The sequence below is a fragment of the Simochromis diagramma genome, unplaced genomic scaffold (genome assembly GCF_900408965.1).
Source record: "Simochromis diagramma unplaced genomic scaffold, fSimDia1.1 OVJJ01000197.1, whole genome shotgun sequence".
Classification (NCBI taxonomy): domain Eukaryota; kingdom Metazoa; phylum Chordata; class Actinopteri; order Cichliformes; family Cichlidae; genus Simochromis; species Simochromis diagramma.
In genome coordinates, this window is record NW_024386935.1 from 920,715 (window position 1) to 945,021 (window position 24,307).

General features: G+C 41.9%; 1 protein-coding gene across 1 annotated transcript; it reads left to right on the top strand.

Annotated features, from left to right (window-relative positions):
• The first annotated feature begins 9,165 nt into the window (after positions 1-9,165).
• On the top strand, positions 9,166-24,009 carry LOC120736828 (cadherin-1-like). Its single transcript, XM_040037148.1, has 7 exons — positions 9,166-9,318; positions 11,292-11,444; positions 12,061-12,202; positions 21,676-21,848; positions 22,437-22,565; positions 23,404-23,589; positions 23,755-24,009. Exons 1-7 carry the CDS (start codon positions 9,166-9,168, stop codon positions 24,007-24,009), a joined length of 1,191 nt encoding a protein of 396 aa, XP_039893082.1.
• Positions 24,010-24,307: the final 298 nt, after the last annotated feature.

Sequence of the window (24,307 nt, forward strand, 5' to 3'; positions counted from 1 at the left end):
GCATAAGCACGCGTTCGACACATTGAAAACAATTCTTATTGAAGCTCCTGTGCTCAGATACTATGATGTACAGCTTCCAGTAACACTATCTGTCAATGCTTCTAAAAGTGGACTCGGTGCTGTCTTACTACAAGAGGGTAAGCCAGTTGTTTATGCTTCACGCTCAATAACAAAAACTGAACAGCATTATGCACAAATAGAAAAAGAGATGTTAGCAATTGTGTTTGGTGCAGAGCATTTCCATCAGTATGTATATGGAAGAGAAGTGAACGTAGAGTCAGATCACAAAATGATGATTTCCAACTTACCTGTGACAAATGCAAAACTAGAGGAATTCAGAAAGGAAACAAGGAATGATATGACACTGACTAACCATCCAGGTACAGTTCTGGATGGATGACCAGAAGCAGGAAACCAAGCTGCAACAGAAATCCAAGCATATTGGAATTACAGGGAACAAATTTCAGTTGTGGATGGAGTTCTGTTCAAAGGAGAGCATCTTATCGTTCCTGCAGCACTGAGAGCAGAAATGCTAAAGCACATTCACGAGGGTCACTCGGGTATTGAAAGCTGCAGACACAGAGCAAGAGAAGAACTCTTTTGGCCTGGAATGTCACAGAGTATTACTGAGATAGTGAACTGCTGTGATGTGTGCAGTACTCACCAGAAACGACAGACCAAAGAGCCACTACATCCACATAGTGTTCCAGAAAGACCTTGGCAGAAGATAGGTGTGGACCTATTCACTTTTGACCAGCAGGAATACCTCCTCTTAGAGGATTATTATTCCAAGTTAATTGAGGTTGAGTGGCTGAAGTCAGACACAAGAAGTGCAACAGTTATCACTCATCTTAAGTCACAATTTTCCAGACACGGAATTCCTGAAACAGTGATTTCAGACAATGGACCACCGTTCAGCTCCCGGGAATTCCAAGAATTTGCAAAAGAGTGGGACTTTTGGCACAACACAACAAGCCCCCACCATGCACAGTCAAACGGAATGGCAGAGAGAGGAGTACAAATAGTGAAACTCTCTGCAAAAGCCAAGGGTAATGATTGGTATCTGTCATTAATGAATCTGAGGAGTACACCGTTGGAGGAAAGTGGAGCGTCACCAGCCCAGCTGCTAATGGGTCGACGCATAAGGACAAGACCCAACAACATCACAAAGATTGAAACCCCAAATGGTCACTAAGACAGTGCAGCAGTTGTTGGAAACAAGACAACAGAAACGGAGATAATACTTTAACCAAGGATCCAGAGCACTTCAGCAAGTGCAGGTTGGTCACACTGTCAGAATGTGGCAACAAGGTGTATGGAATCCAGCCCAGGTGACAGGTTTATCTGAACATCCAAGATCTTATGTCGTTCAGATGCCTGATGGACAGATGTATAGAAGGAACAGAAAGTTTGAAAGCGGTCAAGGGACAATCGAAATGTGACACAGAAAAATTATTGTGATAAAACACAGGGACAATGTAAAATGGTAAATAGCCTGTATTTATATAGCGCTTTACTAGTCCCTAAGGACCCCAAAGCGCTTTACATATCCAGTCATCCACCCATTCACACACACTGGTGATGGCAGCTACATTGTAACCACAGCCACCCTGGGGCGCACTGACAGAGGCAAGGCTGCCGGACACTGGCGCCACCGGGCCCTCTGACCACCACCAGTAGGCAACAGGTGAAGTGTCTTGCCCAAGGACACAACGACCGAGACTGTCCAAGCCGGGGCTCCAACCGGCAACCTTCCGATTACAAGGCGAACTCCCAACTCTTGAGCCACGATCGCCCACAGGGACAATGTGAGATGGACATGCAAAGTAAAAATGTCACTCCCAGTTTCCAAGTTCTACACCCAAAACAGCGAGTGGACATATCGTTTCTGAGCCCAGAAGGCTTATTGAGGAATAAAATGAACATTATGCTTTGAATAGATGCTTGAACCTAAAAAAAAAAAACATGGGAAAAAAGTGTTTACAAAAGAGAAATGTGGGTATGCCAAGAAGCATTTTTTTCTCTTTCTTTTTTTTCACTGGTCATGGGCCTTGGGTCGTGTTGTGAGTTACTTTGTTGTTTAAACCTGCTGTTAAAAAAAAAGGGGGGGGGGGGTGTCATGATATGCGTGAACAGTTGTTGTTTAAGGTGCAGTTCATGAGGTCATGAGGGTGGTGTTGTGTGTATAATAAAAAGTGATGGCAAAACCTAAAAGACGGTGTCATGTCTGCTCCTTGAAGCAATATCGTAACACATGAACATGGCATGTATGATGCGGTGCAAGCATTTCAAGTGAAGCTGTCACAAATGCACCAGTGGAACTTGCCTCACTTTCCCTGTTGCCAAGTAATGTTGAACCAAGTCGGCGCACTTTGCTGATAAACTTAGCGCACTGCGCACTGAGTTCGCACGGTGCTTTGGTGACTTTGAAGCACAAAAAGAGAATTTCGAGCTGCTTCACAACCTATTTACGTGGAAACTGCACCTGTGCAGATTCAGATGGAGCTGCAGTGTAATGGTACACTCAAGGCAAAGTACGACACTGAATGGCCCGCACAGTTTATTAGTTCCATTCCTGAAGCAATGTCCCAGCTCCGTCTACATGAACCTTGTGCATGCTTTCATTAATTTTTTCTGGGGTTTTTGGCAGCATGTTCATATTTCTAACTTGCATAATTTTGACAGCATATATTTTAATGAAGAGCAAAACGTTTAAAGTTGGGTTTTTTTAGGTTTATTTATTCTGGAATAATATTCTTGTCTGTTTTTATTCATATTTATGTTAAAAAACATTGTTTTAGTGTGCTCAATAAATGTTTATCTTCTATGGCCCGTGACCTAAAGTGTGCCTTGAGTTTTTTGCCCCCTCTGCAATTGAGTTTAAGAAGCAAACTTGAAAAAAAAACTGCTTTCACATTAAAGTTTTTTTAATTCATAAAACCCCTCTTTTTATGATGCAGACTCTGTCAAACACTGCTGTTCATATCAATGTATATGTTCTTTAAAACATCCACGGATATTTTTAAATACTACACACAAATATTGTATTCAACTACAAAATAATAGAATTCTATATGATAAATATTATAATAGCAGATTGGGGCTCCATTTTATTTTGATATCTGTGCAATCATCATCAAGAAATGTGGACAAAACAGAAGCTAGAGCTTTATAACTCTTTGCTGAGCTTGACGCATGTCCACTCTTAACTGTTTCTCTCTCTCTCTCTTTGCTGTCTTCATCCTGCTCTTTCCCTTTCTGTACTCCTCTCTCAGGCTTTGTGCTGTCACCCAAAAAGTTCAATGTAACCATTCCCAAATCATGGCAAGTGAAACAGAGTTCAAAATCTAATAAACGACACAAAGAGATTCGTTTATAGCAATATTCTAACTGAATACAGGCTGCTGCTTGACATAGACAGGTAACATCATTTTGACTTCATGTCAACTTTAACTGGAGCTGTACTATACTGAACCCTAAATTTGACCACAATAGGAATAGAGATCTTTAACAAACAGTAAAGTAGCTCCTTTGCTGGCAACCAGCAATATGTCAGCAGACTAATGTCTCAGAAAGCTAAAGTTAGCTAATAATCTCTAGTGGTTTGGGCTACACTAGCTAATGTTTTTGACACTGTTTAGAGAACAATTAAAAATAAGCCGGCACTTTGTATGTCACAGCAACGTCCCCACATTATTGGAACAGTTTGCGTGTTTGCTATGTTTTAATCTGCACCACTTGTAACGTTGGGTTGTGTTCAGTGGTTGAGAGCAGGCGGTAGAAACTTTAGCAGGATAGTAGGAAGAATACACGATCACACTAGTACTGGGAATTCCACAGCGTATCCTTTAATGCACATTCTCTTCATCAACCATACAAGGCCCGGTTGAATGGCAGCTGCTTGTCAAACATGACAGACAGTGTTCATACAACCCGTAATGTTGCAAAGGTTTCTGGAGAGGTAAAACATATAGGTCGTGTCCAAATTCATGGGCTACATCCTCCTGAGGACGCATTTGTAGACCGATTACGTCACAGCGACGCACCGAAGGCTGTCCAAATTCTCCTCCGAATGCAGCCGACAAATGCGTCCTCCTTTTCCCCGAATTTGAAGGATGGGTCGGGTGTTACCTTCGTGGCCCACCATATCCCAGAATTCATAGTGCGGCTCAGCTTCTAGTTTCCAGTTTCCGGCAATGGTGGTAAATGGCCTGCATTTGTATAGCACTTTTTACTCAGTCTCTAAGGACCCCAAAGCGCTTTACACTACATTCACACACACAGGCGATAGCAAGCTACATTGTAGCCACAGCTGCCCTGGGGCGAATTGACAGAGGCGAGGCTGCTGGACACAGGCGCCACCAGGCCCTCTGACCACCACCAGTAGGCAAACATGGGGTTAGTATCTTGCCCAAAGATACTGGCATGCAGCCAGGAGGCAGCCTGGGATCGAACCACCGACCTTCTGATTAGTGGCTGACCTGCTCTGCCACCTGAGCTACAGCCACCCGCTGCTAGGTTCTAAAATTACTCTTATTAATCTTTCTGGGTCACAGAATAAACTTTTAACATCACTAATGTCACATAACTTTGCCGACATGTGGCCAACAATAATGTTTTAATGTTCTTCATTATTAAACATTCGCACATAAATAAGTGACATAATATTCAGTACTTACTTTTGAAAGTTTAAGCTCGGCTTCAGCCATCCGCCGCTTTTTTTTGCAAAATTATCCACACCCACCACCGCGCTATGAATTTTGTGATATATGGGCCCACAAAGTGTACACCGGACCACACTTCAAATTTGGGGAAATCGACGGCGAATTTGGAGACCACATTTGGAGTACACTTCAGATTGGGACAGCCGTCGTCGCGTCGCTGTGAAGTAATAGGTCTCAAAATGCGTACTCCAAAATGCGTGCGGTCGCTGGATTGGGACACAGCCTGATTTATCTCATGAAATGGCCTCTTTATCTTCTTTCTGCCACAGCAATTCTTATTTAGGCGATTAATGAAAAGTCGGCTGCTGAAGCAGCAACACCTCTGTGTGGGCACACAGTGTCATTAAGATATCAAGAATACTAAACAGTTTTCAGTCTATCCTGTCTGCAGCAGACGAGTTGGAAAATGTAATAATAGGAGACGATGTCAAAAAATAATCCGAATATACATAATTATTATTATTATTATTACTACTACTATTACTATAGTTATTTCAAGAGGTGTTGTGATGAAATTTAGGGGGGCTTGAACACCCTGAAAAAGGGTCTAAACTTGCCTATGGCACTATACTGAAATTGATGAATCCATGGATGCAACATCTGGAACATGGGAGCAAAATATGTGAACAAATCTAACCGGTTAACATGTAACACCATTCCAGAGTTATTTTGCTGCCTGAGTACACTCACTACAGATGAATGCTATCCAGAGTTTTTGAGGTGGCTCAGCGATAAAACATAAAAAGTATTGAAAGTATCAAACTGACTAATAATCGACTGTATCCGTTTTCTATATCCCGACTTGCTGCTAAGTGTTGATTATTCAACTAAGTTAAAACAATGTGGGCAAAAAATGTTTACTTGCGCAAAAACCCCTGCCATCACCAGCCTACTGGTGATGGCCAGAGGGGCCGATGGCGCGATATGGCAGCCTCGCTTCTGTCAGTCTGCCCCAGGGCAGCTGTGGCTACAACCGTAGCTTGCCTCCACCAGTGTGTGAGAGTGAGTGAATAATAAGTGGCATTGTAAAGCGCTTTGGGTGCCTTGAAAAGCGCTATATAAATCCAATCCATTATTATTATCATTATACAGTACAGTCTAAATGGTTGTTTTGGTTTTGGGATTTTTTAAGGTCTCTTGATTGACTAGCCTTATGTACATGTGAGAGGGCGAGATCGCACATCACTCTATTTGACAATTTGACAATGTTACAATTCATATTATGGCAAAAACCAACCAGCTAACTAAAGAGAAACGACAATTCATCATTACTTTAAGAACTGAAGGTCAGTTCTTAAAGTAATGGAAAATTGCTAAAACTCTGAATGTGTCCCCAAGTGCAGCTGCAAAAACCAAGTGCTACAACAAAACTGGCTAACACCAGGACCACCCCAGGAAAAGAAGACCATGAGTCCCCTCTGCTAAATTCATCTGAGTCATCAGCCTCAGAAATCGCAAGTTAACAGCACCTCAGATTAGAGCCCAGATAAATGCTGCACAGAGTTCCAGTAGCAGACACATCTCTACATCAACTGTTCAGACAAGTCTGCCTTTATGGTCAAATAGCTAAGAAACCATCCATCCATTTTCTTCTGCTTATCCGGGGCCAGGTCGCGGGGGCAGCAGCCCAAGCAGAGAAGCCCAGACCTCCTTCTCCCCAGCCACCTCCTCCAGCTTATCCGGGGGAACACCAGGGCGTTCCCAGGCCAGCCGAGAGATATAATCTCTCCAGTGTGTCCTGGGTCTGCCCCGGGGCCTCCTCCCGGTGGGACTTGCCCGGAAAACCTCGCCCAGGAGGCGCCCAGGGGGCATCCTTGTCAGATGCCCGAACCACCTCAACTGGCTCCTTTCGATGCCGAGGAACAGCGGCTCTACTCTGAGCCCCTCCCGGATGGCCGGACTTCTCACCCTATCTCTAAGGGAGAGGCCAGCCACCCTTCGGAGGAAGCCCATTTCCGCCACTTTTATTCGGGATCTCGTTCTTTCGGTCACTACCAGTGTTGGTCAAGTTACTTGAAAAAAGTAATCAGTAACTAATTACTGATTACTTCCCGAAAAAAGTAATCCAGTTACTTTACTGATTACTTATTTTCAAAAGTAATTAGTTACTTAGTTACTTATTACTTTGTTAATTTTTAAAACATGATTTACATCCTAAACAGGTAATAAAGCAATAGATCTTTACTTTACCAAAATTAAGTGCAAAATCATCATACCTTTGTTAATAAGAGCTAGAAACATACTCTGACGGGTAAAATGAAGTGCCAAACCATCCTGGCTTTATAATTATGAGCTACAAGCATACTCTGATGGGCAAAGTTAAGTGGCAAACCATCATACCTACTTAAATTTGTGCTGGAATTACTCTGTGACACCAGAAATGTGCATAAACTACTTACGGTAGGACGTTTTGCCAAAATAGGATGGTTTGCCAGAACACCGGCAGTTTCTCTGTGAAATTTACATTCCAGTGGCAGCATATTTGGCGCTTGCTCGGAAGTTTAGGGGTTTTTTCGCTGTAAAAAGAAGTTTTCTTCCCACGCAGTGAACAGCGGACGCTAATGTTTTTGTCACTTTTTACGGAATCAAACTCAAAGTAAAGTCAGTACTTCCACGCTTTAAATGCTGCATACACTCTCCCGCACTCGTTATATTATCCATTTTTGATCTGCACACAGCTGTTGCCTCGAACGTCGCACTCACTTACGTCATTGTCATGAGACACTCTCACAAAAAAATCACGGTTTTATTAACGCAGCGTGCTTACGGGAAAGTAACAGTAATCTAATTACCTTTTTTGCAATAGTAACCCCTTACTTTACTCGTTACTTGAAAAAAGTAATCGTATTACAGTAACATGTTACTTGTAACGCATTACTGCCCATATCTGGTCACTACCCACAGCTTGTGACCACAGGTGGGGGAAGGGGCGTAGATCGACCGGTAAATTGAGAGCTTCGCTTTTACACTCAGCTCTCTCTTCACCAACAGACCGGTACAGCGTCCACATCACTGCAGCCACTGCACCAATCCGTCTGTCGATCACCCACTTGAGACACTTAAACTCGTCCCTGACCCGGAGTGGGCACTCCACCCTCCTGCTAAGAAACCACTACTAAGGAAAAACAACCGGCAGAAGGGATTTGTTTGACCAAGAAACACAAGGAACGGACATTAGACCAGTGGAAATCTGTGCTTTAGTCTGATGAGTCCAAATTTGAGATCTTTGGTTCCACCCACTGCATCTATGTGTAACACAGAAAAGATGAATGAGGTAGTTCATGAAGCTCATCGAGAGAATGCCAAGAGAGTTTTGGGTCCTTTCAAAGCAGTAATCAAAGCAAAGGGTGGCTGTTTTGAAAGGACCCAAAACTCTAGATTTTTAAGGTTTCCTCAGTTAAGCATTAAGTAATTTTTAGTTATTTTAGCTAGTTTTTTTTTTGAGTCAAATAATGTTAACCTGGCTTTGAGTGTTGCAACTATCCAGAACTAGGAACAGTCAAGTCATCCAGCAATCACTGACACGCTTTCATTAAGGAGCTGCAGTTTAATAAGTGTCCCTATTTATCCAGAAGAGCCCATTGACTGTTTAGTACATACAGCAAAGAAACTAAGACTTGCCAGTTACTTAACTGTATGTACCTCATTTGTCATATCTAACTTTTGTTTTTCAACCCTAACCCTTTCTCAGTGGGCTTCACTGACTGCACAGACCGCCGTATATTTCTTTTCAGCACTGATGACAGTCACTTTGATGTGAAGGCAGATGGTGTATTAATGGTGAGTAGAATAAAGTGACTTGACAGCAAAAACGGGGGGTTGGTTTGTGGTAAATTTAAAAGTTTGTGAGCAATTGTTCTCTTGAAAAATGTATTGAATGCAGGCTTTAAATCTTCCAGGTAAATAGAGAAGTTGTTCTTCATAAAGGACACCAGACCTTCTTCATCCACTCCTGGGACTCTCAAGGTCACAAAATAACAATTCCAGTCAGTGTTGTTAACCCTGAGCATCATCATGGTCATCAATGTGAAAAGCACCACCATGGAGACCACACAAAATATAACAATCAGCAACACAGTACTGAAGTGAAGTCTGCTGACCACACAGAGGTAGGTTTATAGACACTGTTTAAAGAGGCATGAAGGAAAAGGATGGAACTTTTATGGGAAGAACCGATACATGCAAAATGTCTGTTTTTTGACATTTGGTCTTGTCTGACATTTTTCGACATGACCTGCTTGCCTGCCTGGCAGGGTGACAATAATGCTTTGTTGGCCTTTCATGGCTGAGATGTGAAAACTGATGTAAACTCTGAACCATCACAGAGCCATCATAGTCTGTGAATAATTTAAAACTCATTCTGAGAAGGTCTATGCTCCTCCTTGCAGTTTGTCAATTTCTGAGTCTTCTTCTATCCAAACTTTGCTGACAATATGTCTGCATGTTTTCCCAGAATGCCACTGATCTACAAGTGCCTGTTCTGCAATTCCCCAAGTCTGGTGGAGAACTGAGTAGGAGGAAGAGAGACTGGGTTATTCCTCCACTCGAAGTTCCTGAGAATCAGAAAGGAAACTATCCCCTAAAAGTAGCTCAGGTAAGGGGAACTGAAAGACCTTGTGATTCCTTTGACAATAAAAATCATTTTATGAAATGTTTTAGACATTTTAATTTCTGAATGTTTATTTCTGCAGAGGATGTAGCTGTAGTTTCCTCTGCAGTCCGCATGTCTTTTTCCCCCACTTAATTCTTACTATTGAATCGCCAAAGGTTTTCTTAAATGTCTTTAGTCATAACTAAGACATTTTTACTTGACTGTTAACTTTAGACTAACGTAAGAAAATATAAAGACACAAGTAAAAATCTTTACATTGCTGGCAGAAAGAAAAGTTAATACTTAAGGGTGTCGGTGTGGCTCATGCCATATGCCATATGGCTGAGAGGGACCGAGAAAGGTTCAAGTTCCTCTTTCCTGTCAATCTTACTGTATCTATTAATAAAGGCAAAAAATGCCAAAAAAGTTAAGGGAGAAATTTAAAGTTTATTTGTCTCTTACATATAATTAGTTATTCATTTGTCCCATTTCTCTGTGCCCTTTCTTAAACTCCCCCCTCCCCTTGAGCCTGGTTCTGTTGGATGTTTTTCCAGTTAAAAGGAAGTTTGTTTGTCAGCTGATTGTTGGCATGTCTTTCTAATATTTTAGAGTCTTAACCCTGAAGCATGGAGTGTCTTGAGGCAACTGTTGTAAATTGAAACTTAATGAACTAAGACTAAACTGAAGTGAAATGGTTAACAACAGTGTTGGTCAAGTTACTTGAAAAAAGTAATCAGTAACTAATTACTGATTACTTCCCCAAAAAAGTAATCCCGTTACTTTACTGATTACTTATTTTCAAAAGTAATTAATTACTTAGTTACTTAGTTACTTTTTAAAAACACGATTTACAACCTGAAGAGGTGATAAAGCGATAGATCTTTCAGCCCAATTCTACTTTTTCTACATAATCCATCATACAAAATGTAATCAAATGGAAAAGTCTCTTTTTTTAACTTGTTTTATTAGTTTTAATCTTTTAACTTTATGCATCAAGCAAAAATTTAATTATATGCAACATTCTCTGACTTGAATAAATTAGTTTAACATTTAAACCTATTTTCTGCACATTCCAGCACATAAAATAAAATATTTTTTGTGTTTACACTCACTCTTTCAAATAGATGCAAGTAAAACACAGCAGAAAATAAATAAAGTCAAAGACTCAGCGGTCCTGTTGCTCTATTTTCACCTGTAAAGCAGGACTGCGGTAGGCGGAGGTTTACCCTGGTGCAGGTGTGCCGCGGTCAGTTGAAGAATCCACGACTTTCTCTGTGAGTTTCCCATTACGTCGTTGCGCACTGGGTGCTTGCTTGGAAGTTTAGGGGGTTTTTTTTCGCTGTAAAAAGAAGTTTTCTTCCCACGCACAATGGACGCTAATGTTTTTGTCACTTTTTATGGAATCAAACTCAAAATAAGGTCAGTACTTCCACGCTTTAAACGCTGCACGCTCATACTCTCTCCCACAATCGATATGTGATCCATTGTTGATCTGCACACAGCTGTTGTCACTAACGGCGCACTCGCTTACGTCACTGTCATGAGACATTCTCGCAAAAAATCACGGTTTTAGTAACGCAGTAACGCAGCGTTCCTACGGGAAAGTAATGGTAATCTAATTACCGTTTTTGCAATAGTAATCCCTTACTTTACTCGTTACTTGAAAAAAGTAATCAGATTACAGTAACGCGTTACAAGTCTCTGGTTAACAATTAGATTAAGCTAATAAGTCACATTAGTTAAAATAAGTTATTATAGTGTGACATTATAGAAAAAAATCCCCTTAGAGAATCTAGCAATCTTGTTGATATGAGATCACAAGATTACAGAGTCCTTCTAAACAGTATTTCAAAATAACCAGGAATGTCTTGAGTTCCTAAGACTACAGTGCACAGCCTCTTAACTGTTTACTCTTACTATAGATGCTGAGAGTGATCTCACTCAGTCCTGTGTGAATTTTTAAAATTGTTTGCCAGGCCCACTCCACTGAAGATAGAACAAGGAAGCTCTTTTACAGTATCACTGGTCCAGGAGCTGATCTGCCTCCTGTTGGTCTTTTCACCATGGACAGAAGGGGCAATCTGTATGTAACACAACCACTCGACAGAGAGGAAACACCCAGTTACATGGTAAGCATCCCCATTTTCTCCAAATGGTTTTCCAAGTGTGCACCTGATTATTGCACTTTGATCCGCATTTAAAAAGTTTTTTTTAAATCTTGTTTTGTTTATCTTTCTTTTTTATTAAAACATCTTGCTTTGTCCCAGTGTCATGTTAAACACACAATACTTCACAGTTAAACAACAACAGGTTCTTAATGGGAAACATTCAGTTTACAGAAGTATTGAGAAACAAACCCAGTACGGTTTGTTAAAATTTTCTTGCTGGAAATTGCAGATCTTTTTATTCGTTCAAAAAGCAACAAACAACACCCTTTTGAGAGAAAGAAACAAGGCAGTCATACGTAAACAACAAGTGAGGCCTCACAATATCTTCACTAAATGATCAAATGTCCAGTCTTTTCACTGTTTTTGTTTTTTTGCTTTTGCTTCCAAGAAGAATTCATTCATTCAGATTCAGTTTTTTTAGTTTTCTTCTTTAAATATAGCATCAAATCACAACAACAGACACCTAAAGACACTAAAATCTTTGACTTGTTTGTATTGTGTGTAGATTGAAGGTGTAGAGATAATTGAATCAATTTAAAGGTGAATCCTGAAACCTGTTAAAATCTTGTCTGTGTAGTTTGAAATACATGTTGTGGCTGACGGAGCAGGACAAGCTGAGGATCCCATGGAGATAATAGTCAATGTGATCGATCAGAATGACAACAAACCTTATTTTACGAAGGAGTACAATGTAAATGTTGCTGAGGCCACGGCCATCGGTATGTATAGCAACTTTATTGCCTCTGGACTTCTTTGGTTGTTTTTTGTTTGTTTGTTTGTTTTTTGCTGTTTATAACTCTTATCCATGATTGAGTTTTCCCCTAAGTCCACTATATTTAATGAATCTTAAGATACTATTAAACCCGATTTTTTGATCCCCATGATAGAACAGAGAAAACCCGACTCAGGAGTGGTCAAAACATTTATAATTCTTTATTCAATCATCTTCCGGAAGAGAGAGGGTCCTGCACAGCCCAAAGCCAGTTGCAGAATCTCTAACATTAGAAGCTAAAAATGTGTCTCATATAGGTGTTATTTTGGTACTTTACACGTCACACACAGCCTCGATACAAACAACTCCTTATATGTTACTAGTTCCTGTTTTTATTTATATACTTGTACAGCTCTACACTAACTTCCTGTTTTCCAGTCTGGCTGAGTGTTACAGGTACCGGGTGGCAGCACCTGTAGACAGCTATATATGTGTCCTGTAAACAGGAGAGAAATGATCAGACAGGGAGACGTGGCTTGCCGTTTCCTGAATACTCCGCCATTATTTATTCAAATTCACAATTATGCACTCCTTTCATTACTTTTACAGTATTACAACTGTGTATTTACTTATTCTTAACATAGCTCACACACACATTCTCCATAACACATTCCAATGTTATAAACATGACCAATTTTCTTGTAAGACTTGGTTCAAAATGAATTCCAACAGGACAAATCTATAAATCTCAAATAGCTTGAAAGAATGGTATAATCAGCACCATCTTGACATGTGCACTGAATTCACGGAAACACTTTATGGCAGAAACAAGATACTAAAACAATACAGAATAACGGTGGAGCCGATCACTAACATCACAGAGCATAGGAGGTGTGCGACCCAAACTAACATGCTAACCTTAGCATGCTGCTAAAGCCGTAAACAAATACTTACAAAAGTGTAATTTACTGTACTACACAATGTTGTACGCTTTCACTTTCCAACCGTAATGGTTAGTCTATGCTATATAATGGATGTGATTGCTATTATATTCTATTTCGGGCACGATACGAACCTGTAAACAGGAGAGAAATGATCAGACAGGGAGACGTGGCTTGCCGTTTCCTGAATACTCCGCCATTATGAGAAAACAGCGCGGAGCATGCGCTTCAGGCTGCTAACAACAGGCCAAACCATGGTCTCACACTGCCACCTATTGGTATAAAAATGAAGCGTCCGCTACAAATATCCCAGGGTAGTTACCAAGTTTCCTGTTACAATTACTGTAGTTATTTAGGGCATTTCCAAATGGAAATATCACTTACATTGAAAGTGAAATTACTTAAATGAATTCACATAAATGTGATCACACATTAGTGGGTATCACACACTCCCTGACAAAAATAAAATGGCTCCCAACATTCACAAAATCATGACATTTTTAACTTTTGATTCTCAAATTCTTATTAGCTCTTATCAGTCCAAGAACTAGTTATGAAACAAACAGTGGGGGTGATGTGTATGCAGATGGGGCCAGTGATGCGTGATACTGGTATGGTGAGTATGGTAATGGGGTGCAGTACATTGGTGACTGTGACATACACACAGGTGGCACAATTGCCAGTGGTGGGTATGGAAATACAGTGTATGATGGTATGGTTGTGGCAGGTAACTGTGGTGCTGTGCGTTCCCCAACTAGATTAACTGCCGCATGTGACTGCACCGAGGGTTTACCCAGTGATTCATAAGTCAGAAACTGTCGCGGCTTCCTGTGACGGGTAGATCTTCTAATGTCCGTACAAGTATGTCCCGGTGGTTGAACCTGTACGTTAGACTGCGAATGAGTTTCACACTCCTCACCAGACCCTCTGGGTTCAGATAGGTTGTCACTACCCACTTCCATTTCTTCCATCTCCTCTCTCAGAGAACATGGCAGGTGGGAGCATTCTCTCCCAGTTTCCTCTTCAAATTGTTCAATGCTGACAGATGGTGAATGCTCAGGCATAGTCAGTATGTCTTCCATCGTTTGCACAGGTGAATGTCCATTTTTTGTGTTTGTTGTCACTCTAATAGGTTCTTTGGTCTGGTATGACTGAGATGCAGGATGTTGCTCATGGTCCAGGTTCCTTCTCACAGTCCTTTCAACAGGTGCTCTTAGCCAGTACCCCGAGCAATCACTCTCTGAACCGCTGTCAGAGTTATCTCACATGTCTGTTTGTCTTTGTGCAACTGTAGATCTTTCCATCCTTCGTCTGTTGCGTGTTGTCTTTCCAATCACAGGCTTTGCCTGGGGGGGAGTGACTTGAACAGGTAAGTCATTTACCAGTAACAGCAGATTGCGGTGCAATGTTTGGGTTCTTTTTGGGTCTCCAGCCTCAGGATGGACTACGTAAACTGGGCTATCTGCTAGCTGCTCTTTAACTATATAAATAGCCCTCTCCCAATATGATCTTAACTTGCCAGATCCTCCCTGCTCACTGAGGGTTCTGACCAGAACTCTGTCTCCTGCCTGGAGCATGACTCCTTTTGCCATTTTATCATATGTTATTTTGCCTCTTGCACTAGACTTCTTGCTATTTTCGCTAGCAATCCGATAAGCTTCCGACATTCGTTCGGCCCATTTCTTGGCATATCCTGTAGGTGAGTATGTTTCATTCTCCCCCTTCAATCCAAACAGCAGATCAACTGGTAGATGCGGGTGTCGTCCATAGAGGAGATAGAATGGTGAGTAGCCGGTGGACTCATGTCAAGTACAGTTGTACGCATGTACAAGATGTGGGAGGTGGTCTTTCCACTGTACTTTTTCCTTTTCGGTTAATGTTCTCAACATCTGGAGTATTGTCCTGTTGAGACGTTCTGAAGGGTTACTTTGAGGATGGTAAGGTGATGTTCTAGAATGTCCGACACCAGATAATTTCTGTAGTGTCCTGAACAGTTCATTCTCAAATTCACGACCCTGGTCGTGATGTAGTTTGGATGGGTATCCAAATCTGGGTATGAAATCCTGGAAAATCCGTTCAGCAGCTGTTTTCCCACTCTTGTTCCTTGTGGGATATGCTTGAGCAAATCTAGTGAAATGGTCAATTACCACGAGAATATACTCATACCCTCCACGGCTGGCTTCCAAATGCAAAAAGTCAATACACACCAGTTCTAAAGGGTAGTCCGATCTTACACTACCCATGGGAGCCCTGACGTGTGTTACTGGTTTCTTGGACATGATACAGGGACACTTCTGGGTCACATAGGCTTCAATGTCCTTAGCCATAAAGGGCCAATAGAATCTGTCCCTTGCGAGATGTAGCACTCGGTCTGTCCCAACATGACCCATCGTGTCATGTAAATGTCTTAATGCTAAAGTCCTGTACTTGGCAGGAAGCACTAATTGTCTTCTGTCACTGGTACATCTATACAAGAGGTCATTTTCAAGATGTAACTTACCCCACTCGTGGAGGAGTTTATGGGCAGTTCCTCTTACCATCTTGCGTATTTCATCTGTCAGTTTTGCTCCATCTAGTTTCAGCTTGAGGATTTGGCCAATGGCTGGATCCTCTCTTTGAGCTTTAACTAGATCATCATGGCTGATGCTCAGCGAGTTGATATGAGGCTGCTGATGGGGGTCCAGAGAAGAGATATTGAGCATGGCTACCCAAGCAACATCTTTCTGTCTGGCCACCTGGCTTCCATCCCAGACTGCCTGCACTGCCTCATCTGGAAATCCCTCTGTACAAGCAGTTTCATATTTCTCTATATCCAAGGGGAGACGAGAAAGAGTGTCTGCGTCTACATTTGACTTTCCTGGCCTGTATCTGATGTCGAACCGGAAATCTGAGAGCTCTCCAACCCACCTATGTCCCACTGCGTTTAACTTTGCGGTACTCATTACATAGGTTAGGGGGTTGTTATCTGTATAAACTGTGAAGTGTGGGGCATAGTACAGGTAGTCACGGAATTTTTCACATACAGCCCATTTCAACGCAAGGAACTCTAATTTTCCACTATGCAGGTGGTAGTTGCGTTCTGCTTGTGTCAGAGTCCTAGATCCATAGCCAATTACTCTCAATTTCCCGTGTTGACGCTGATACAGGACAGCTCCTAAGCCCTGGTCAGATGCATCTGTATGCAATGTGAAAGGCAGGCTAAAATCGGGATATGTCAGAACAGGGGGGTTGGTGAGGAGGGTCACCAACTGTTCTAACGCTCTCTGGTGTTTCAGGGTCCACTCAACGTGCTCTCGAGAGGACAGCTGTGGGTGTTTGCTGTTTCTCACAGATTTTGGACACTGAGTTTTGCCTGGCTTGGTCTGAAGGAGTTCATAGATTGGTTTAGCTATCCGGGAAAAATCCTGGATATACGAGCGGTAGTAGCTTAGAAAGCCTGCCAGCTTCCTCACATCACCAACTGTTTGAGGTGTCTTAGATGTCAGGGTTTTGACAGCCTCCAGGTCTGCCGGGTCTATTTTGACTCCTTCAGCGGACACAAGCCGACCCACATATCTGACTTCTTGTTTGAAGAGGTCACATTTCTCCGGCCTCAATTTTACTCCATGTTCTTGGAGTGCCTGGAGAACCTTGCGGAGGGTCTCAACATGGTCATCAAATGTTTTTGCATAGCAAAGTACATCGTCGAGGTATGGGATGCAACATTCATCTCTAAGAGAGCCAAGCATCTCTTCCATGCTCCGCTGGAAAGCAGCTGGGGCATTTGTGAGACCAAATGGGATGCGAACCCATTCATAAAGACCCCATGGTGTTATGAAGGCAGTGAGATGGCGAGAGCCCTCAGCTACAAAACCCTGGTGGTAAGCTTTTCCTTGGTCTAAGATGCTAAACCACGAGTACCCACCCAGAGTATCAATCAGATCCTGTATCCTGGGCAGTGGGTGTCGATCAGGAACAGTCTTTTTGTTCAGAAGGCGATAGTCTATGCATAAGCGTAAACTGCCATCTTTCTTTCTGACACAGACGACTGGGGCGGCGTACGGGGACTGAGACTTTACTATCCAGCCTTTTACCAAAAGTTCTTGTATGTACTCTTTAACCTCTTTAAAAAGTGGCTTAGGGATGGATGAGTAGGTTTTCTGAACAGGGATATCATCTTTCAAGTTGATTGCCATTTGCAAACTAGGTATGCATCCTATATCACTACTGTCACGAGCAAAAGCCCCAGCTTCCTCGCAAAGCATTTTGTTAACTTTTGCCTGTTGTTCCTCATTAAGATGGCTGATGTCGACAGGAGGCTGCCATAGGGGTAAGTTGGTATGAGTAGATGTAGAGGTGGCACTATTGGCTGTCACTGTGGGCTTAGATTCTCCTAGTGAGTCCATTGTAATCACCTTCTCAACAGAATGAATACTGCCAAGGGCTGTTTTCCTTGGTAGTGTGATGTTATGTTTTGTGTTGTTGCCCACAGGTACCTCTACAAAGGGCCTCTTGGTGCTTTGCACTTCAAGCAGTCCTTCACAGACATCTAGCTCAGCAAGCTGTGTGTTGTTATCATCAGGCTCAAAGAGGAAAACAGATTCGGACAGGTTCATGGCAGGTGAGACTGGACACTTAACCCAAATCACCTGACCCGCTGGAATGAGGGTGTCATACCTGCCAGTCCGCAGACGTCCACATTGTGCAGGGGCTTCATCAGCCTTGATGAGGTTTACCAGGAGCTCTGCCTTTTCTGTTGGTATTGACATGGCATTGCAAAGCAGGGTGACGAGAGTTGGCATGAACCGTCCTGGTTGTTCCTGCACAAGTTCCTCCATCACATTGAAACCCAGCAGCGGTCTCTCCAAAACAAAACTGCTTACAAGAAAAGGCACAGTTATTGACAAATTAGGGTCTTCATTCCCTCTCAAATTAACTGTGATTGGCACCCAGCCATCAAATGGGAGAGTGTCACCATTCACAGCACGGACTTTTAACTCTTCTTCATTATCAATGACTTCATCAAGTGACCTTACAGGTGTATCTGGTAGATATTTATTTTTCCACTCTCTGTCAATCATGCTCACTTGAGCTCCCGTGTCCAACAAAGCACTAACTGCTAAACCATTTAGATGGCACTGGGTGAGAGCTTTTTTTCCAATTAGTTTGGCTAATTTTTCACTTTTACTGTTGGGTGAACTGCCAAGAAGTATAGCAGATTTATTTTCTTGGTTATTCTGTCTCTGGGTTGGCACTACATTATGTTTGGTGTCAGCGTCACATTTTGCCAAACTTACAGCAACAGTCTCACTAGTACTACATAGGTCAGATTGGGACGGAGAGTGGGGCACGGTCACTGTTTGTCCCGTGACAGGGACCGGCTCCCGTTTCCCTGACGTATTGTTTTCTTCATGCAGCCAACTGCGCGGTGGCCTTCCTCACCACAGTGAAAACAGTGGGGACAGTCGGGGCGGTCTTGTTCTATGCACTTTTCACAGCCATACTTTCTTTCTCTGTGGTGATCGGTTTTGATTTTCTTGTACTGGCTGCTCTGTTCAGCTGTTATTTGTAGTGACTGTGTCATTTGTTCAACAATGCTTGCAAGTTTTTCCACTTTCTCTGACAGCTGCTGGATCATATCCACCTTAGGTCTTTTTCCTGCATTTTCCTCTTTCAATACAGGACACTGCGTACCGTTAATATCAACTTGTGTGCTGTGCACATTGGTGTTTCTCTGACGGGTGACTGATCCTAGACGACGCTGTCTTTCACTTTCATCACTCATTACTTTCTTCATTTGTTTAAGGATAGTCTCATCTGTGACATTGGCATCTGCAAGGAGTGGCTTTAACTCTCTACGAATGTCACTATGTTTGTGGCCCAGTCCTTGATACACAGTATGAAGAAATACATCCTGAACTGTACTGGCTGAGTACTTTACATCTGAGTTGGTATGCTTCGAGGTGAGCAAGATCTTTTGTTTGAGACCTATGACTCGATACAGAAACTGTTGTGGTGTCTCACTGTCACTTTGTTTGGTGCACATGAGTTCCTGGAAGAGTTCTGTGTTGTTTTGCTCACCAAGGTGAGAATGGAGGAAGTCTTTAAGCTCCTCTACTGTCAGTTCATCCTTGTTCATTAGCATGTCTTTGAAATTACCAGGTTTGATAACTCTCATGACAGCCCTCACAATTTCGGTATCATTAAACTGTTCTTTGAGACCCTCTTCAATCTGGCGGCAGATGCTGTTATAACTGATGTCTGATCCCTGGTCTCCAATCTGGCCCCCGTGAATCTTAAACTCCCTGCGATGGAGGTAAGACAAGTCTCTTAGGGACACCACCTTGTCATGTCTCATGGGTGCTTGAGTTTCAACTAAGCTGTCATTGTGTGGTGTGCTTCTACAATGAGCCTGTGATGGTGTCTGAGAGGTGAGTTGAGAACCTGATGTGGGCATGTACTGCTTAATTTTCTTAGAGAGCTCTTCGTAACTGAAGAGTATTTTTTGTAGTTCTATATCACGTTGGGAAACAGCAGTAGAGCTGGTATTCTGGGTCACACTGTCAGTTACTTCTGTACCACTATTATGACCATCTTCTAAAAACATTGCATTAGTTGGACTCATTTCAACACTGACATTATGAGGCTGAGCATTTGGACATAGATCACATGAATCATTACCAGTGGCAGCCTGTATCTGCAAATCAGAAACATGACCCTGGGTAACAGCATCAACAACATCTTTCAGTGACAATAAGTGTGACATGCCCTGATCTTCTGACTCTAATAAAGCCTTACTGCACATGAAACCACTGATGTACTCGAAGCAGCTGTCTTCATCCCCTGACTTAAGGCAAGACTGATCCACTCCTGGCACTGGACCCAGAGACTTGGCAATCTGGAACAGTTCATCAGCAGAGAGGGTGAGAAGGTCTTTCTTGATGGCCCACACCAAGCTCCTCCTCTCACCTTCCGCCATGGTTGCTTCCCTATCCCTTGCAGTGGGTCACACAATGTCAGCTTTCGTACAGTTTTTGCCTTGATGGGCGATGGTCCGAGCACCAAGCAGCACCAAGCAGCACCAAGCAGCACCAAGCAGTCCTTATTTGTCTATTTTTCCTTACTTCTTGTCCATTGCGCTAGTTGTGACACATGGCCAATGCATTTCCTGCACAATCAGTAGCATCTATTCTCCATCAGGCAGCAGCAGGTGTAGGTAACAACCAGCAGACTGGAGTTGTTGGTGTTTTCTTGCCACTCTTGGCCCAAAGTACCGGTATTACTGGATCAGCTCCCAGCCTCAAAGGCAGGACTGATCCCGGACGAGCCCCCAGAAAACTGTTACAGGTACCGGGTGGCAGCACCTGTAGACAGCTATATATGTGTCCTGTAAACAGGAGAGAAATGATCAGACAGGGAGACGTGGCTTGCCGTTTCCTGAATACTCCGCCATTATTTATTCAAATTCACAATTATGCACTCCTTTCATTACTTTTACAGTATTACAACTGTGTATTTACTTATTCTTAACATAGCTCACACACACATTCTCCATAACACATTCCAATGTTATAAACATGACCAATTTTCTTGTAAGACTTGGTTCAAAATGAATTCCAACAGGACAAATCTATAAATCTCAAATAGCTTGAAAGAATGGTATAATCAGCACCATCTTGACATGTGCACTGAATTCACGGAAACACTTTATGGCAGAAACAAGATACTAAAACAATACAGAATAACGGTGGAGCCGATCACTAACATCACAGAGCATAGGAGGTGTGCGACCCAAACTAACATGCTAACCTTAGCATGCTGCTAAAGCCGTAAACAAATACTTACAAAAGTGTAATTTACTGTACTACACAATGTTGTACGCTTTCACTTTCCAACCGTAATGGTTAGTCTATGCTATATAATGGATGTGATTGCTATTATATTCTATTTCGGGCACGATACGAACCTGTAAACAGGAGAGAAATGATCAGACAGGGAGACGTGGCTTGCCGTTTCCTGAATACTCCGCCATTATGAGAAAACAGCGCGGAGCATGCGCTTCAGGCTGCTAACAACAGGCCAAACCATGGTCTCACACTGCCACCTATTGGTATAAAAATGAAGCGTCCGCTACAAATATCCCAGGGTAGTTACCAAGTTTCCTGTTACAATTACTGTAGTTATTTAGGGCATTTCCAAATGGAAATATCACTTACATTGAAAGTGAAATTACTTAAATGAATTCACATAAATGTGATCACACATTAGTGGGTATCACATGAGCACTTAGTTTGTGAGTCAAACTGGCCTTGCTTTACAAGCCTTCATAACTAAAATACATAAAACAATATAATCAGAAAATAAGCACTAACAATATATGTTGATTCCTTAACAATACCCAGAAAATCAAAATGACAGAGAATGATTTGGGTTGGAAGGAAATTAGCAGACTCTTTGCCTCAAGTCCAATTTTATGTAGAAAATCTCTTAAATCAAGCAATGTGAAGACCTTCGGAAACTTATGCTCTTGAGTTACTTTTTCTGAATTCCTCCACTCCAGGGACTGAGGTGGTTAGGGTTGAGGCCAAAGATGATGATGAGCCAAATACTGACAACTCAGAGCTCCGCTATCGTATTCTGAACCAGGACCCACCGCTGCCCACTGACAACATGTTTGAAATCAACCCAGTTACTGGAAGCATCAGAGTCACTGGTAAAGGACTAGACAGAGAGGTAAGATTTGTTAAACATATTTAGCATATAAGTGTCCTTTTACACCTAAGGGCTGAAGAAAAGCATTTTATAATGAATCAGGATCAGTAGTCTGCCTGCCTGATAGTGAAATTTAATTGTGACGCAAACTATACCTATACTTTAGAGACTGTCTACATTTCTGGTTTGTGTCATACTTCAAGACAAACTATTTATACTTGACGAATATTTTGTCAGAAAAGTCAGTGTCTTCCATGCAAACTAAGGGAGGTCAGAGCATTTTTGGTGCAGCATCGTAAAACTCTTTGAGACTGACTTGACAGAGCAACTGCAAACAGGCTCATGCCAACTGATCAAGGAATACTTTATTTTTATAAAGTTTGGCCAAGGCTAATATCAGTTATTAGCATCAAGTTTACAGGTTTTTATTATAAGCAAACTATTAAATGAGTTTAGCTTGAGCTTTTCAGCAGAATGCCAGGCCTTCATAGATGAAGAGCTTTAGTCAGTTTGAAAGCTGTGTGTTATAGAGGTCTGTAAACTGATGTCAGTGTTGCTTCCTTCCTGTTGATGAGCTGATCTACCTTAACAGTCCTCGTCTCTTAACAGAAATATCCACAGTACACTCTGACAGTACAAGCAGCAGATATGAAAGGAGAAGGGTTAACTGGACAAACCAAAGTCATCCTCACGGTGACGGACAGCAATGACAACGCTCCAGTCTTCACTCAGAGCTCAGTAAGTATGAAGTAACTGGAAACTTCCTGTTTAACTGCTGCTTTTTCACTCTGTTAAAGCAGAACACATTCATCCTGTATCTAACTGCATTATTAATGTTGCACTCACACATACTGATAGAGCAAAAACCTACAATGACAACAATAAATTTATATGTACATGCAAAATGATCTTCCAATAAGTGGCAAAAGTTTGAATGAATCTAAATCTTTCAAAACAAACAGCAAGAAAACTAATGAGCAACATAAACTGTGCGTTGTGGCTTTTTTGTGCAACACAAAAGAAATTGTCTTGTTTGATCAGCCCCAACGAGATTCATAGTGTGTTCCTGGTTTGTATAGAGAATGTTGAGTCTTTGACAGCACATGAAAAACCTAAAAATGCAGTAAAAAAATAAATGTGCCACATGGTTAGTGAATTAAATTTATTTACTGCACAGTTGTAGACTTGCATAAAATAATGAACCTAATATCATGACACAGACAGGGGGGTTGGGAAGCGCATCTGTAACCGGAAGGTCGCCGGTTCGATCCCCGGGCTCTCTGTCCTGGTTGTTGTGTCCTTGGGCAAGACACTTTACCCTACCGCCTACTGGTGTTGGCCAGAGGGGCTGATATGGCAGCCTCACTTCTGTCAGTCTGCCCCAGGGCAGCTGTGGCTACAACTGTAGCTTCCTCCATCAGTGAGTGAATGAATAGTGGCATTGTAAAGCGCTTTGGGTGCCTTGAAAAGCGCTATATAAATCCTATCCATCATTATTATTATTCTCCATTCCGATTGAGGCTTTACACCTGTTTTCACTGCTGTGATTTCTGACCCCTCCTTTATTTTCTCACAGTATAATGCAACAGTTGATGAAAACAAAAAGGATGTTGAGGTGGTTAGGATGATAGTAACAGATGAGGATGAACCACAAACTCCAGCCTGGAACGCCAAGTTCAAGATCGTCAGTGGTGATCCTGATGAACTTTTCACAGTAAAAACGGGAACTAACAAACACGAAGGAATCCTTTCTACTGCAAAGGTAGGAAGAAAATCAGGAATTCATTCATAATATTAAGTGATATTTATCATCTATGAATATTTTATTTAGTTGACAGAAAGCATTTTGTGTGATTTCTTGTTACCTAATAAAAATCTGTGCCAACACCCTTATTATGTGTTTTTTCTCTTCCTTCCTTCCAACCAGGAGCTGGACGTTGAGAGGGCCAGCAAGCACACTCTGTTGGTTTCAGTGGAGAATGAGATTCCTTTTGCTCCTGGTGTTTCTGTGGTCACTTCTACCGCCACAGTGGTGGTGAGTGTGAGAGATGTGAATGAAGCTCCAATATTTGATCCAAAGGAGAAGCTTGTGGTAAAACCAGAGGACCTTGCTGTGGATGAAGTCGTGGTGCAGTACACTGCTTCAGACCCAGACACTGCACGCAAGCAGAAAGTCGTGTAAGTAAAGCAGGACAAAAAAAAAAGCCTTTTTACTATGAACAACTTTCTGACTGCTAGAGAAAATGTATCACTTTCTTTTTTTATATTTATTTATTGGTTTTAACAAGTTTTACTTAATACACCGTGAGCATAAAAAAATAAAAAATAAATAAATAAAAACAAAAACAAAACAAACCATAACAGAAGGTAAGGGCAGATATACAAATCAAGTTAGCACTTCAAGCCGTTAAGTCCACAGTGTATACGTTACAGTTCACCAAAAAGCTGTAGAATTTTGACCATATAGCCCAAAACAGTTT